Source organism: Humulus lupulus, chromosome 4 (assembly GCF_963169125.1).
Source record: "Humulus lupulus chromosome 4, drHumLupu1.1, whole genome shotgun sequence".
Classification (NCBI taxonomy): Eukaryota; Viridiplantae; Streptophyta; class Magnoliopsida; order Rosales; family Cannabaceae; genus Humulus; species Humulus lupulus.
Window position 1 is genome coordinate 246428123 of NC_084796.1, and position 18575 is coordinate 246446697.

General features: G+C 34.0%; 1 protein-coding gene across 1 annotated transcript; it reads left to right on the forward strand.

Moving 5' to 3' along the window:
• The first annotated feature begins 8269 nt into the window (after positions 1-8269).
• Positions 8270-10535, forward strand: LOC133829507 (peroxidase 3-like). The gene is made up of 4 exons (XM_062259218.1): positions 8270-8482; positions 8820-9008; positions 9285-9450; positions 10132-10535. The coding sequence occupies exons 1-4, from the start codon at positions 8270-8272 to the stop codon at positions 10533-10535; spliced, it is 972 nt and encodes a 323-aa protein (XP_062115202.1).
• The last annotated feature ends 8040 nt before the right edge of the window (positions 10536-18575 follow it).

Here is an 18575-nt window from a genome sequence, read left to right on the forward strand (position 1 = left end):
GAATATGATATGGGATCCCATTGTTCGAAAATAAAATAAAGCATGACTTAAATCTTAAATAAATTTGGTTACAAAATCAAGTGCGGAAATACATAGAAATCGTAATTAAAAGACTTAAACAACTTCATCCTCGAATCGTTCATGCAGTCCACTGAATCCATTCTCCCTCAATACACAATCCCAAGCCGCCAAGAATCTTCCCGCCACCATACTATTTTCCTGCACATAAAAAAAACAAAGGAATGAGCCTAATGCCCAGCAAGGAAAATCTACTACAAGCATGAAACATATACATAAACATAAGCTATAAACATATAACATATTCAATAAACATATATCATAATTCTAACCCATGTACATGGTAACTATTGGGGTTTGCTAACTAAGAAACTATAAGCCTCAAAATAATGAGGTTTGCTAGCTAAGCAACTATAAGCTCAAAAAATATAAAAGGGTTGGGGTTTGCTATTTAAGCAACTATAAGCCCCAAAACATAAAAATGTTGGGGTTTGCTATTTAGCAACTATAAGCCCCAAAACATATATCATAATATATAAAACATACTATAGCATAATCATATAAGCATATAATAACTATCCTATTTTCCTTACTAAATACTGGGATGTGAGAACAAGGACGGGATTTTGGAACACTACTAAAAACCATTAATGAAAATGTGAGTATTTCTAAAAGAAGAAGAGGAAAAAGGAAATAAATCTAAACCACCGAGAAGAAGAGCTTACCGAAATGAAACCTCAATTTCAAAGAACTTAATTGCCTAACCATGAATGGAAAATAGAAAGTTAGGATTTGAGTAGAGAAAAACTATAAGAACTAATGAAATAACACAAAAAGGAACTAGGAATAGGAATACCTTGAATGCACTTATAATCGAACTACACCTCGATATCGAAATACACACTATTATCCTTACTTCCCAAGTGTTTAATAAGCTTAAAATGATAAATCTTATAATCCCAATCCAAGTGTTTAACACTTTAAAGTAAACCTATCAGCTTGAAGGCTCTGAACTCAGCTTGAAGAATGAAAGAAATGGCTGGGTACTAGGTCCTATTTATAGAGTTCAAGAATGAAAAGATCTTCTTTTAGCTCGAATAAAATAATGACTTTTTAATTAAAAATATTTGAATATTCGTTCAGCAGAGGCTTAAGACTCGGTCAAAAAGATTCTGGGCTTATCAAGAGGTTATGGAATAAAATGAGCTCGGTTTCAAAATTATTCAAAAATCATGCCCTAGAGCTGATATATCGCCCATGCTAGGCGATATATTGCCTGGACTTATGTTCCTGAGGCTCGTCGAAGTGGTCGTGTGAAGTTACGTGTTTTTCGTATTCCCCGAGTGGCGATATATCAGCATATGCTGAAATATTATACACGTAATTGCACTTTTTCAGCCTAATTTGAATTGAGTAAACAACTTTGACTGAGTCCTATAACGATTTCAAAGCTGTTGGCAGACTCTGGGATTTTCAAATATTATTCTTAATAAACTATTCCTCAAAAATACTTAATTTCTCAATAAACATGCACATGACAAGTGTCATTATCTTATTGGGTCTATCTAAACCTTATAGTATAATAAATGTCATCTTCATAATCAGCTATATTAATCAAACCTTATGTGTTATACCCAAAAAATAGGAGAATGCATCCTAGGAGGCTAAGGGGAGTGGTCCTAGGAGACCCCAAGGAGGATGTGGTCCTAGGAGACCCCAAGAGAGTGGTCCTAGGAGAACCCAAGGAGGATGTGGTCCTGGGAGACCCCAAGGGTGTGTTTGAGGGAAGCCTCCCAAGGTTTCCTAAGTGTTGGCTTGAACGTGTCCAAGGTAAGTAGCTAAGGAGGAGGAGTCCCATGCAAGCCAAGAATGGAGACTTAGATTTTGCCAAGGAGAGCCTACACAATGTCCGATCGGACATAGTTGGGAGATGCTAAAGGGGAGTGCCTCAGGCTTGTCCAAGGTGAGATGTCAAGGAGGATGCCTTGGACCACCTTGGTCCAAGGAGAAGGCAAGAGGAGGATGCCTCGGACCACCTTGGTCCGAGGAGAAGGCCACAAGGTCCGATCGGACCTTGATTGAAGAAGGTATGCTCGGACTTGTCCGAGGTGAGAAGCATGGGTGTTAGCTCGGACCACCTTGGTCCGAGGAGAGCCAAGCATGCATATATCACCTTGGTCCAAGGAAAGCTTGAAGGAGTAACCAACATGCATGTGAGACTACGTCAAAATCCCCGGAACGACTCTAACAAGAATTGGTCTAGGCACCCGGGAATCTCTCATTTCTCACTCAAATTGAGGAATCAGTTGTGTTTTAAACATTTATTGTAATATAAATATAAGATGAATAATAAAATATCCCTATCATAAGGGGATATCAGTTGAGGATCCCAGGCCTATAAATAGAGAGCTTATGGGATGAGAGAAGGGTTTCTTCTTTCTGGAGAGAGAAAATTGGTCTGAGTATTCTAGAGAAAGAATTCTTGTATTTTTGCCATCAGTATTGAAGAAACTCAGTTGGCTCAGTCCATCTGATCTTGAGTCTAGATATATAAATCACAACTCTAAGTGGATTAGGCTATTACCGACAATCGGGGCTGAACCACTATAAAAATCTCTTGTGTGTTCTTTATTTTCTTTATTATACTGTCTGTGTCGTTTATATTCTCTTGAAGACTTGTCGTTATTGACGTTCTCACGTCGTTGGCTAAAAAGACAGTCAACATTATGTTATAATTAATATTCTCAAACTATAGGTTAAACTTATATAATCTACAAGTGTTGCTACAAGTGTCCAACTAAGTCCCGGCTTGAACCAAAATCCACAGTAATAAACATACTACAATTATTACTAGCTATTACTACTACTACTACTACTACTACTACTACTATCTAATTAGCTAAGTAAAGTTCTTGGACTCTACAAAATTCCCTTAAGAGTCGCGGCCCAAGCTCTCTATGCCGCAGCCCGCCCCTATCTAAAGGCCCAGCCTCACCAAATAACAGACACGGGTCGCGGTCCAACACTCCTCATGCCGCAGCCCGCCCTTCTTCCTCAGCTGCCATCTGCTCCAAAGGGCCATGACACACCAAGAATTGAGCCGCGGCCCGACCCCTTCGAACCCAGAAAACCCACCATTTTTAACAATCAAACCTCACTCAAATCAACCCAAAACCATCCTAATGATACAATTCAACTATGATAAACATCCTAACTGTAGAGTCCAAGAACTTTACTTAGCTAATTATTTAGTAGTATTATAGTATGTATAGTATTATCTTTGTAACTGTGGATTTTTGGTTCAGACCGGGAATTATTTGGACACTCATAGTAGTACTTGTAGATTTTCTAAGTTTAACCTATAGTTTAAGAATATTAAGTTTAACCTAAGGTTTGATTATATGACTGATATTAAGGATAATATTTATTATACTATAAGGTTTAGATAAGAACCAATAGGATTTTAAGCACATGTTATGAATGGGTGATTAAGGATTAAGTATTTTGAGGATTAAATTTAATAAGGGTAAAAGTTTGAATGCTATAAGGTCAGTCAGCAGCTTTGAATACGTTGAGGGCTTAGTCAAGGCTGTTTACTCCATTCAAACTTAGCTAAAAATGTGTAATTTCGTGTTTAATTAATCAGCGTGTGCCGATATATCGCAGCTATAGGGGGCGATATATCGCAGCACGTAGATACGGAAAACACGAGACGATGCACGACTGCCTCGGGCATACCGGCCCATGCGATATATCGCCTACAGGGGGCGATATATCGCCTCTTTCAGTATGTTTTGAAAGTTTTTGAATTCTTTTTCCTTTCAACCATTCAACCTCTTGATAAGTCCAGCATCTTTTTGAACGAGTCTTCAGCTTCTGCTGAACGATTATTCAAATTATTTTCACCTAAAAAGCTATTATTTTTTTTCAAGTAAAATCAAGATCCTTTCATTCCTAAACTCTATAAATAGGACCTAGTACCCAGCCATTATTCATCTTTTGCTCTAAGTTCAGAGGCTGCAAGTGCTAAGTGAGTGTGAGAGTGTAAACACCTGGTTTGGGGAAATCATAAGCTTGATCCTCATAAGCATATCAAACACTTTGGGAAGTAAGGTTCTATAGTATTTCGGTTTGTGGTGTAGATTGGTCTTACAAGTCTTTAAGGTAACCCAAAACTCTAGTTCATTGGTTTTATGTTATTTTCTTTCTTATAGCCTTCTACTCAGTCTTCTAACCTCATTCTTATTTTGGTTAGGAAATCTAAGTTCTTGAGCACATAAGTTTCAGTAAGTATGTTTCTCAATGGTTTAGTCTTCCCATTCCTTTTCATCTCTTTTTCTTCATTAGACTCACTCTTTTTCATAATGGTTATTAGGAGTGTTCCAAAGTCCCAACGCTGTCCACATATCCCGGTAACTTTGGTAAGGAAAATAGGATAGAAATGCATATGTTATATGTTCTATATGTTATCTTATGTTTCTTATGTTATGATAAGTGTTATGATATGTATGTTTGTAGGCTTGGGCATATGACCCATATGACTAACAAGGCCCCAAATAGATTATGGGCATATGACCTACTTAGCTAGTAGGACCCCACTAATCTCATGGGCATATGACTTGTTTAGTCTATGGGACCCCAAGTAATAATGGCCATTATAGTATGTGTATGTAATAAGTGTTATGTTATGTCTTTATGTTTCTTATGAAATTTATGTAGTTAGATTTTCCTTGCTGGGCATTAGGTTCATTCCTTTTTTTTTTATGTGCAGGAAAATAGCTTTAGTGGCGGTAAGGTTCGTGGGTGCTTGGGATTGTGTATCGGTGGTGAATGGATTCAAGGAGTCGAGAGTTCGATTTTCGAGGATGTAGTCTTGTTTTTTTTATGATCTTTACATGTATTTTCCGCACTTCTTATGTAATTCCTTTCATTTTAAATCATGTTTTGTTTTTAAAGACAATGGGATCCCATATCCTACTTATTTTATGAGAGTAACTTTTAATTCTACAAGTTTCTAATGAATTTATGGTATTTTCGCAAAAATGTAAGTTTTATTAAGGATTTGTATGTATAGTTTCGTTAATGATCCAAAAGTTTAGAGTAGTTGGGTTACACTAACATGTTTCCAGCAGCATAACCCAACAAAAAACCTAGCTTAGAAACTCATCAAAAATACACCTTAATCCTGGAAACCCATAAGCTCATAAACCCCTTACAACAACTAGAAATTCCAGAATTCAGATGCTAAACTTTAAATTAAAGCTTACCTTCACTGCCAATTAGTTGCTGAGCAAATTCCCAAATCCTTAGCCTCAATTCAATCTTCAATTTCAAAACCCAAAAACTCTTAGAACCCAGCCCAAAGCTACATAATTAAATGACCAAGAACCCCTTCGAACCCAGAAAACCCACCATTTTTAACAATCAAACCTCACTCAAATCAACCCAAAACCATCCTAATGATACAATTTAATTGTCATAAACATCCTAACATGTTTCCAGTAGCATTACCCAACAAAAAACCTAGCTTAGAAACTCGCCAAAACTACACCTTAATCCTTGAAACCCATAAGCTCATAAGGCCCTTAGAACAGCCAGAAATTCCAGAATTCAGATGCTAAGCTTTAAATTAAAGCTTACCTTCATTGAAGAACCAATCCACCAATTAGTTGCTGAGCAAATTTCCAAATCCTTAGCCTCAATTCAATCTTCAATTTCAAAACCCAAAAACTCTTAGAACCCAGCCCAAAGCTACATAATTAAATGACCAAGAATGTGATTCAAAACTTACCTCAACCCCTGATTAAATTCCTTAGCTAATACTGAGTTAATCTTCCAAGTTTTAACTCAAACTTCTGAGTTTCCTACCAAGTTTTCCTTTGGTTTCACTAGCTTCCTTGAGAGAGTGTTGAGATGATAGGAATGAGCTGAGAGGGAAAAGAAAGGGTCGGTTTGGCCATGTTCAACTGTTTTTCTTAATTTTGTCTTATCCACCCCTAGTTAATTAAGTTAATCCCAAAGCTCGAGGTACCAAAAACGTCCCTGAGGGAAAAATGGTAAATCACCCCAGTATTCCCTCCTAAACTTCCTAACCTCAAATATATCTCCAATTATTTATTTACATAACTCGATGACCCAAATAACTGTCTAATGCCCAAAATACCCCTTGACTCGCCCCGAGTCAAGTATTGGGTCCCATTGTGACTTTCTAGTTAACTAACTCCCTAGGATCGCCTCAAGTCGCATGCTGCAAATTTATCCACAAAATAATATGGTCTTCACAATTATAACACATAATCACATTTATGCCCTCAACGGGCTAAAATTACGAATATACTCCTTTAAGCTAAATAGGGCCTACATGCATACTAATATTCTTAGACATGCATTTCATATATCCATATAATCATATAAGCATGCTTATCACGGAATCATGCATTAAATTATTTAATTCACACATAAACCAATTATGCCCTCCGGCATACTAATCAAGACCCTTAAGTCTTATTAGTGATTTTTGGGTCGTTACATAAACTCTTTATAATGTTCACTTATTGAGTTATAAATAGATGAACCTGAAATCTAGAAGAACTTAAGTGGAGGTAAGCATTATTGAACGAATCACTCTAATTCCAGAGTTATTACATTTTTTGCTATTTACTTAAATCTTTGATGTTTTGCTTAAGTACTTGCGGTTCCAAACTCGAGTCCTCACAATTTTTTTTTGTTATCAAATTCCTCTCGCAACAAATTATATGTTTAGGGGAATTGACATCCGAGCTACCCAATATTTTCAAAAGTTTGTGAATTATTAGTATCCATTGTTATTTTTTTGTGGCAAAAGTATTATCCACTTCTGTCAGATTCCGGTTGTACCTACTCTAACAGAGTTGTTAGATGCTGACAAGGTATACAAATGGTTTATTTTGATTGGTCCATCTTATAATTTTTTAAAATAAATTTAAATTGAGTTTAAAATAGAAAAAATTAATTAAAAAACATTTATAATTTAAAAAATAAAAAAATATTTGAATCAATTAAAAAAAATTTAAAACTCCCTTCTCTCATCCACACTCTCTCCCCGATCTGTATATCTCTCTCTCCCTTGCTATCTTCTTCATCACCATTGACGCTGCCAAAGCCACCATAGAAGCGCCTACCCCTCCCATCGTCAGTGATGAAGACCACTTCGAGCCTAGGACCCCAGCCGAAAGCCCCTACCCCTCCCATCACCGGTGACGAAGACATTCGCGAGCCCGGATCTGCACAGGCAGGGAGTGGACTTTGGGGACGACAACCAATCTAAGATATGCTCCCTCTCTTCTTCGGATCTGGGCAGGGGCACATCTACTTCGCTGCCTGAGGAGTAAGAAGGAGTCGAGGAGGAGGGAGAGTCGCCATTGTTGTCAAGCAAGAAGGAAGAAGAAGAAATATTAAGATAGATGAGGGAGAAAAGAGGAAAAGAGAAAAAATATTTGTTTTTTAATTTTTTTTTTCTGTTCTCACTAATAATTTTTATATAAATTTATATTTTTTTATTAATTAATATATATTTTTATAAAAAATTATAATGTAGACCGATAAGGAGGTGGTATGTGTTCACTTTGTCAGTATCTAACAACTCTATTAGAGTAGGTACCAACGAAAACCGACTTAAGTAGATATTGAGTACTTTTACCGTAAAAAAAAAATGATTGGTTACTAATCTAAAAGTATTGGATACTTTTGCTCTTAATTTTTTATATAAATGTATAATTAAAGAGACAACAACTACCGCAGGCCGCTATATCATTAGTATAAAAAATAGCAATCCGGCTGATTCGTGTACAGATTATTTTGACTGGACAGATCATACTTACAGAATATATGATTAATTATGTATGTGCAAGTCAACTTTGCTCAATCATTAATTGTAACCAATTGCTACTTCATTTACAAATTTGAGAAAACTTCTTCTTGTAGTATATAATGTTTAGTAATTAACTAATTAATGGTCATTTAAAAAGAAAAATTGTTTGTTGGCTGCAATTTCAGCATAAGATAATCACACACACATAGAAAGTCATGTCAGTTTAGTTGGCAATATAATTTTGATCATTAATATTATATTTGCAGCAGAGAGATTAATTATATTATAAGTGAAGACTACGTTTCTAGCTATAATATTTGCCTATATATACCAGCACTCGAATTCATTCATTCACACCAATAAGTACTATCATTGCTCATAAATACAAAGATATTTCTAATAATGATGAAGATCAACGTTCTTATATTGGTGTTTGTTGTTCTAATTAGTCTCTTGGTGGGCTCTGAAGGAGGGCAACTCACAAACAATTTCTACAAGCATAGCTGTGAAGAAGCTGAGACCATTGTGAAGAAGGCCACCGAGAAACATGTGGCCAATAACCCTGCTGTGCCTGCACGCTTGCTCAGAATGCATTTCCACGATTGTTTTGTTAGAGTAAGCAATCGTCTCTTGTGTTTTGTTAAATAACAATTCAGACCAATGTTTTAGTACCTTAGACTCGATTTTAGTCAAAATCTTTTTAAATATAACATTTCATTCTCAGTTCCTTGATTACATTCTCTGTTTCTTTGAACTCATTGTATCGCCAACGACCTATGATATGATCTTATAATTGAAAATATTTGGACTAAAATCAAGTTTGTAAAACAAAGTATCCAAATTACCATTTAACAATACATATGAGCCGATCACGATACGGAAACACACACAAATGCCAAATTAGTATTTTATCTTAAATATATAGGTATTAATATCATCATTATTATTTCAGGGATGTGATGGTTCGATTCTGTTGAACTCAACAAAGAAAAATGCTGAAAAGGATGCAGCTCCAAACCAAAGTTTGTTGGGTTTTGATGTAATAGATGATATCAAAGCACAAGTTGAGAAGAAATGTCCAGGAGTCGTTTCATGCGCTGATATTCTAGCTTTGGCTGCAAGGGACTCTGTTTCCTACGCAGTAAGTGATTAGAACTAAAAAAAATATGAGAATTAGTAAGGGACACTATTGATGTCCAACACCAGTAGGTGACATACCGTTATTGGTGCAATCTAATATCATGTCTCAATTATTTGATTGAATATCGTTAACTAAACATAAGGTGTCACCTCATGTAGTATTGAATATCTTAAAGTGTCAAATAACAACACTCAACAAATATATAACAAAATTTAGCAATGTGTATATATATTTAGAGTCTTAATAATATCTTAATATGTATATATATATATTCAGTTTAAGAAATCCATGTGGGAAGTGCCTACGGGTAGAAGAGATGGAAAAGTATCAATAATGAGCGAAGTACAACAAAACATTCCAGCACCCTTCTTCAACTTCACCCAACTCAAGCAAAGCTTTGCCACCAAAGGCCTTTCTGGGCATGACCTTGTCGTATTATCAGGTACTAATACACATATCAATTATATATAACTAATCAAAGTAATTAATTATATATAATATACAGAGGTTGTTACTTACATGCATATTATATTCTAAGGACCATTTCTCTTAACGTACATGTTCATAATTAGCTTGTATATTTATTTTTAAGAAAATAACAGCTTAGCCTTTGTGTTTTTAACAAATAGGCGATCGATCCATGTATTTTGTTAAATGACAATTTGGATTTACAAAATAGATCAAAATAGTACCTTATATCTAATTTTGGTAAAAAAAAATTCAAATATAATATTTTATTCTCAGCACCTTTACCACTTTTTTCACTTCTCTCAATCCATTATATCATTAGCGACCCGAGAATCGATCTTATAATTGGAAATATTTTGACTGAAATCGAGTCTAGGGTACTATTTTGATTTATTTTGTAAAATACAGAATTTGAATTGTTATTTAACAAAATATAAAAGTCGATCGCGTATTCGGTCAAAACACAATGGCAAAAATTGTGTTTTCCCTTTAATTTTCAACGTCCAAGACCAAGACCTGTTCCCTCCCACCAAACAGCTTATTATTAAACATATATTTTCAAACTCAAGATAAGAAATTAATTAGCAATGAAAAATCACAAAACGACATGTCGTACGCAATAGTTGTTGAACATAATATATGTATATATATATAGGAGGACACACGATCGGAGTGGGACACTGCACTGCGTTCAACAACAGACTATACAACTTCACCGGAAAAGGAGACCAAGACCCTTCACTGGACAAAAACTATGCCAAACTCTTGAAGACCAAATGCCCTCCAAACGACCAAAACACAACTGTCCCAATGGACCCCGGCAGCGCTCTCACCTTCGACAGCAGCTACTACGGCGTCGTGCTCAAGCACAAGGGCCTTTTCACCTCAGACGCCGCACTTCTCACGAACAAGGTCGCCCGTGACACCGTCCAGGAGTTGGTTTATCAAGATGCTTTCTTCGCTGAATTCGCACTGTCCATGAAGAAGATGGGAGCCGTTGAGGTCCTCACTGGCACGGCTGGTGAGATCAGGAACAAGTGTTGGGCTGTCAATTCTTAGAACGATAATATAAATATATGTATGAACATGGAAGTCTCAAGTATCTGAAATCTTTGAGTGTGTGTGCATGTTTGTTCTTCTTTTATTATCTTTCGATCGAAGAAACAAACTGGAGTGTATTTATGGCTTTTGATTGATGTTGTGATAATTGTGAATTTCATGAGTAGAAATTTTCTTTTCCCAAATTAAGCGTCTTTCTTTAGTTTCTTCACGTAAAATTATATAAATTATGTGTGGAATAAGTAAGAATTTAGATAAATATATATGTGAGATGGTGGATTTAAATAAATAGCTTATTAATTACTTGTATGTTAAAGAGAGACATATATACTCACCTAATTAAACACATTACTAGTTAATTTAATTAATTGTGCTTATTAAATTGTTCACTAAAATTTAATGTTGTTGTATTAGTGTATGTTGATGGAGGTTTTAGGGCTGGTGCTTTACTGGCTTTTAGCTTTTAGCTTTTGCTTTTAAAAAAAAAATATTTCTACCAAAAGTTATTGGACTGCACCGCATATGCAGTTTGAGCAATTTTTCAAACCGTAACCCGCACCGCATAAACCGCATTGTAAAAATGCAGTGCGGTGCGATGCGATGCCACTACACCAAAAATCACTTCCCATAACACATGATTATAATACTATTGAAAAAGTATTATATTTTCTTAGCATCATAAGCGATAAAGGCGCAAAGGTTAAAATGAAATAACGCCCAAACATTTTATTTAGCGAAATACAATGTATCCTGCTTCTTCTCTCACCAGAAAAAATGAGTTGTAACGCCCTGGTTACCCCAGAACAGTTACGGTGAACCGGAAATTTGACCCGTTACCCGAGTCCTTTGGTTAAAAACGTGCTCTAAATGTGATTAACAGGTTAAGGTGAAAAACCAACAAAAGGAAAGGATATTTTTCATTACAAACTTCTCTGTAGAGCTAATCAAAACATTCACAAGTTGTTCTCAGTACAAAATGGTCATTACTGTTTCAAATTTACAATCCCACCGACCTAAGCGGCAAAAATAGGGTAAACCCCCTAGTTCCTCTGAGAACGCCTTGGCCGTGGTGGTCAAGCGGCCGCATATGTACACAACATCACCTAAGCTCTCCACTCAAGGCTGGGTGAGCTTTTCTTTCCCTTTACCTGCACCACATAGCACCCATGAGCCAAGGCCCAGCAAGAAAACACAACATCACATGATATAATATCAACAATGATACTAATAATCACATTACTAGTTAATTTAATTAATTGTCACTACAAGAAATCATGTTTTTAACTACAAAAGTTTTAGCTACCAAATATTTTTTGTAGCAGTTAATTACCATTTGCTACTAAATTTTGGTAGCAAAATGATTTAGTAGTAAATTTTAATCATACAATACCAGATATTACTGCTACCAAATATTTTGGTAGCATATTTATATTTTCAGCTACCAATGTTCTTTTGTAGCTATATTATTGGCACAAATGAATAAATTTGCTACTAAATTTTGGTAGCAAAATGATTTAGTAGCAAATTATAATTAAATGATACTAAATACGTCTGCTACCAAAATATTTGGTAGCATATTTATATTGTCAGCTACCAATATTTTTTGGTAGCTAAAATTAAATATTAGCACCAAATATAAAATTGATGCATTTTATATGATTTTATTTTTGTTTTTTTCCCATTTAGTGATCAATTCTTTGGTAGTAGAAATAAATTTATTGCTACTAAATTATATCATATTTTGGCACTAGCAAATAAAATATTTCTAGTAGTAGTATTTTTGCTACAAAAGTATTGGTAGAGAAAGTACACAATAAAAATTATAATGTAAAAAATATATAAGAATACCAAACATAAAGTAATTAAATTTAGATTTGTGTTATGGACTCTCAACAAATTAATAATATTTTAATTCGTAAAATAATTTTATTTTTTAAAAAATAAGATCAAGGTAAAAAAAACTAACTAAATGTATATGGACAAAATAAAAAATATCATAAGTACAATAACAAACTCGAAGGAAAATAAAAGTAAGAAACTACATAAGTCATGTATAGGGATGCATATAACTTTCCTAAAACAAAGATATTGCATTGAACCTATGACAAGCTTCAGTTAAAAAACGCAAAATGGAAAATCCAATGGGAAAAAGCCTCTTGGGGGAAAAAAGAGCATAGTGACTATAAAACTATTCAAAATAAATAAAAAACTAGAACCACAAAACTCTTTGGATACAACTTTTGAAAATGAAAATTGGGGAAGGAACTATAGTATTGCTCATTGGAATTAGTCAACCAATTCTATGAATTCGTCAGCCCGCTCCACTCGAATTTGATCAATATTTTGTTTTGTGTAATCTTTCATCTTCTCTTTGCACTGTAATAAATAAATGTAAGTAATAATGAATATTAGTCAATTGTATAATATAATAACAAAATATTCTATTTCAATAGTATTTATATACATCTTACATGAGTAGTTAACTAATTGATAGGTCTAGGATTCATGCAAAAGTCACGCATATATGTCATTACATAATATCCACACTCAATATTCGATGGTTGTTGAGGACATTGCACAAATTCATAAAATGTAAATGACAAGATTAAAAGATATTGATAATTTAAATTTTCAATACAATATTATATTGTAATATTTTAAAGTAACTATCAAATGTAATATATATTGTGTGATATTATTTTATAACTTACCTTTATAGATTTCCATGTAATCTCTTTTGGTTGCCTATTTTTGGAGGTATTGTAGTAATCAAAAGCCCTAATAAAGAAATAAAATATTTACTAATAAATTTAAAGTAAAAATTAAATAAGACTAATCCATATCACTATTTAACTTACATTGCCATTAGACTTTTAATTTCGTTTCGTGGGGGTAGTCTAATTGGATCAAGCCAATAACATGTATCACGCAATGGATCAATTATTACTAGCATCCAATGATATCTGCTGACCATAAAATACGATATTGTATATAAATTAAGATATTGATAATGTAATTAGTTAAATAAATAAATAAATCTTACCCAATATGAATAGGAAGCAACCAAAATTGTCTTGTTTCTGTGTCTTCGAAGCGATTTTCCATTGATATTGTATTTTGTGTTTGACACGAATCCAAAGCCAAAGTTGGATGAAAGAAACGAAAATATTGTGCTCGATTTGCTTTTTCCAACTTTCGATGTAAGATCCTAAATATTACAATTGAATTTGTAAGACAAATAATGTTATTTTGTGCATGAGAATTATGTGAAAGGTATTTCTTTTTTACCTGATCCAAAATGTTATACAAGGAGATCCAATTTATGTCATGGTGCCAAGGTGAATCACATCTTCAGGTGAAATAAATAAGTATTGATCACAATCCAAAATTTCTGGGTCCATGGCAATACGAAATGTGTGTGAAGGTTCATAAAGTCGAACAGCTAGTAATACAGCTTTTACACTCTTTGGAGCATCCTTGGGCATCTCAAATTGAATTGGAGATTTTTGCACTTCCTTTAAACTTGTGGAGGATGTATTGAGAGTTTGTGAAGAAGAAGGTTGATATTTTCCTTTACATGATTAAAAATCTAAAAAATATAAATTTTTTATTAGCATATAATAAATTTGCATTTTCAAAACTTTACAAAAAATAAAAATAATAACACACTTTATAGTTAATCAATTTCATCACTCAAAGTTATATCTTTAGAATCATCGAGTAAAGCTTATTCATCGGTATCGTCACTATTTATATCACTTTGAACTTGATCATTATGATTTATTTGAAGTTCATTGAACAATTGATGATTATCACATTCTATATCTTCAATATCATCCCGAATAAGATTAGTATCATTTGTCGTTGAATCAAAATTCACGCCAATGTCATTAGAAGATTCTTCTTGATATGCTTCAGAACTGTTGATAGTTGGATCTTCATCATCAACTTCACCATCCATTGGCTTTGATGGTATATCCCAGACGTGACGATGATTTACTTTTTCTACCACTTTCCAATCTTTATTATCTTTACTTTTTTTAATGTCATCCAAATAAAAAACCAAACTTACTTGATTGGCAAGAACAAATGATTCATCTTCAAACCATTCTGTGTTGATGTTGATACTAGTAAAGTTATATTCAGAGTACATTCTATCACTTCCATTGGTATTGTACCAAGAGCATTTGAACAATATAACTTTGTTCAAATAGAGGTAATGTACTTCCCAAATTTCATTGATGACACCATAAAAATCACATATATTTCTATCATATTCTGCTTCAACGTGAACACCGTAGTTTTGAGTTAAAAGTCTTTCATCTTGACTTTTTGTATGGTATCGAACTCCATTAACCATACAACCAGCATATGTACAAGCCAAAAAACTTGGTTGCATTGCAATTGCATACAAATCTTCTTGTGCTTTACCAGATATTGTTTCATTCATTTTTTTTATCTATGATGGCAGATAAAATTATAAATGTAAGATCAAGACAAATAAAAAATTTAGAATATCAAACATTGATATTTAAACTTACTTTATTTTCAAACCATGTTGAAAATTCATTTTTTTGCACTTGATTGATATCCAGAATTCCTTGAGATTGTAAGAATAATCTATGTTCTCTGTGTTCACAATAAGTACTATGAAAGATTATTTTTATGCTAAAACCTAAATGTTGTTAGAATTTAAAAAATAAAATTATAAACTTACGTTAAATATGGTTCCAACTCAGGACAATTATTCAAAATGTACCATTGAACTTGGGTTCGTTGATCTTGAGTTAGTGTGATGGATGATTGTCTTCCAAATGGTCTTGTAGGTATGTTGAATATTGACAGTGTCGATTGTTTTCTAATTCCAAGGTAATCAGGATTGTGCTCAGGACGATTAAAGCGTGTTTCCATTTCATGAAGATACATTGAACAAAAGTTTAGTGCCTCAGTAATAATGTATCCTTCTGCAATAGAACCTTCAGGTCGAGCTTTGTTTTTCACATATTTTTTCAAATGACCTAATTCCCTGAAATTAATTATGTTTTCAATATATAGTAATAAAGAATTGTATTCAATGATTATTTAATTTTTTAAACTTAAGTTATAGATTTTGTTACCTTTCGATTTAATACATCCATCGCATTTGTACTGGACCACCTAACTTAGCTTCTAATGGCAAGTGAACCATAAGATGAATCATCACATCAAAGAAGGCAGGAGGAAATATACTTTCTAATTTACACAGCGTGAGTACAACGCCCTTTTCCAATTCGTCTAAGTCTTTCACATATAATGTCCTCGCACATAGCTTTTTGAAGAATAATGACAGCTCAGCAATAGCATCCATTACTTTCTTTTTCAAATATGGCCTTAAACCAATAGGTAACAACCTCTGTAATAAAATATGACAATCATGACTTTTCAACCCAAATAACTTTCCATTTTTCATGTTAACATTCCGAGAAATATTTGCAGCATATCCATCAGGAAATTTTACGGACTTTATGAACGTACAAAATTCTTGTCGTTCCTTCGCTGATAATGTATAGCATGCTACTGGTTTGAACCATTTGTTCCCCTTCTTTTTCATGTGTAGCTGCTTACGAATATTTAAATCTTGTAAATCAAGTCTTGCCTTTTCAATATCTTTAGACTTCCCATCAATACTAAATATTGTACCAACTACACTATCACATATATTTTTCTCAATATGCATCACATCCAAATTATGTCTTAGTTTTAATTTAGGCCAATATTCTAACTCCCAAAAAATACTTTTTCGCCTCCAGTTCGTGTTATTTTCATAACATGCATCCTTCATTTGTTGCTTATCGTCCTTAATGATCTTATCATTTTTACCTGCCCTACATTTCCATACAACTTTTAATTTATTTAAGATTTCATCTCCTGTTAAAATACTTGGAGGTGAACGCCGTTCGATTGTACCATCATACTCCATATCATTGCGCCATTGGTGGTTCGGACACAAATATCGACGATGACCCATGAAACATGTTTTTCCTCTTATTCGAAATGAAGATGTGTCATCTTCACAAACAGGACAAGCTTTATAACCTTGAGTGCTATACCCAGATACAGTACCATATGCTGGAAAATCATGGATCGTCCATAATATTGTTGCACGCATTGTAAAATATTCTTTATCAATAATATCAAAAGTACATACACCATTTTCCCATAGTTTTTTCAGCTCATCGATCAGAGGTTGTAAATAGACATCTATGTCTTTTCCTGGAGCACGACGTCCCGGAATCAATAATGCCATCATTAAGAATTCTTGTTTCATGCATCTCCATGGCGGCATGTTATATGGCATTAGTAACACTGGCCACATACTGTACGAGTTTGATAAATCACCGAATGGATTGAACCCATCTGTTGCAAATCCAAGCCTTACATTTCTAGATTCTTTTGCAAAATCTGGATATTGTCTATCAAAATCCTTCCAAACCTCTGCATCTGCCGGGTGTCTAAGCACACCTTCTGTATCAACACGTTCTTCTTTATGCCACCTCATATCAGATGATGTATGGCGTGACATAAAAAGTCTCTGTAGTCATGGAGTTATAGGAAAATATTGCATCTTTTTGTGTGGGATCTTCTTGCCTTTAGTTCCTTGGAATTTGTATCGTTCAAGACCACATATAGGACATCTTTCAGCATTTTTATTCTCTTTCCAAAATAAAGCACAATCATACTCACATACATGAATAGTTTCGTACCCTAAACCAAGATCACGCAACATTTTCTTAGCGTCATAATAAGATCGTGGAATTTTATTGTCTTTGGGAAATGTTTTCGAAAGTAAGTCGAGCAACAAATCAAATGATTTGTTACTCCAACCACACATCACTTTAATGTGCATTAGATTAACAATAAATGTTAAGATTGAGAACGTTGTACATCCATAGTATAACTCCTTTTCAACTTCTTCAAATAAGTCAGGCAATGTATTCATTTCATCATTGTGCTCATTTGAATCTCCAAGGTTCACAAAATCACTCTTCCTATGATACTGACTAGCTAAATCTTCTAATGCTGGTCTCATATCATCATTGTCTTCATCATCATCACTGTCATATGGTATGTCCTCTACACAGTTTGATTCTACTTCTTCTTGATATTCGTTTACTTCTGTGATATCTTCCCCGTGAAACTCCCACATAACATATTTGGTATAAAATCCTTTTACGAATATATGACGCTCAATTGTCTCTAAGTCATGATAATATAAGTTCATACATGAAACACATGGACATCGAATCTTATTTTCACCATTTAAATGCAAAGTTGATAACTTAATAAAACTCTTAAGTCCATCAAAATACTCCACTGATAATCTATTCTTTTGGAAAATCCAACTTTTATCCATCATTTCTCTATTATCTTTCTGTAGAGTCCAAGAACTTTACTTAGCTAGTTAGATAGTAGTATTATAGTATTTATAGTATTATCTTTATGACTGTGGATTTTTGGTTCAGACCGGGAATTATTTGGACACTCATAGTAGTACTTATAGATTTTCTAAGTTTAACCTATAGTTTGAGAATATTAATTTTAACCTAAGGTTTGATTAATATGACTGATATTAAGGATAATATTTATTATACTATAAGGTTTAGATAAGGACCAATAGGATTTTAAGCACATGTTATGAATGGGTGATTAAGGATTAAGTATTTTGGGGATTAAATTTAATAAGGGTAAAGTTTGAATGCTCTAAGGTCAGTCAGCAGCTTTGAATACGTTTAAGGGCTTAGTCAAGGCTGTTTACTCCATTCAAACTTAGCTAAAAATGTGTAATTTCGTGTTTAAATAATCAGCGTGTGCCGATATATCGCAGCTATAGGGGGCGATATATCGCAGCACGTAGATACGGAAAACACGAAACGATGCACGACTGCCTCGGGCATATTGGCCCAGGCGATATATCGCCTACAGGGGGCGATATATCGCCCCTCTCAGCTTATTTTGAAAGTTTTTGAATTCTTTTTCCATTCAGCCATTCAACATCTTGAT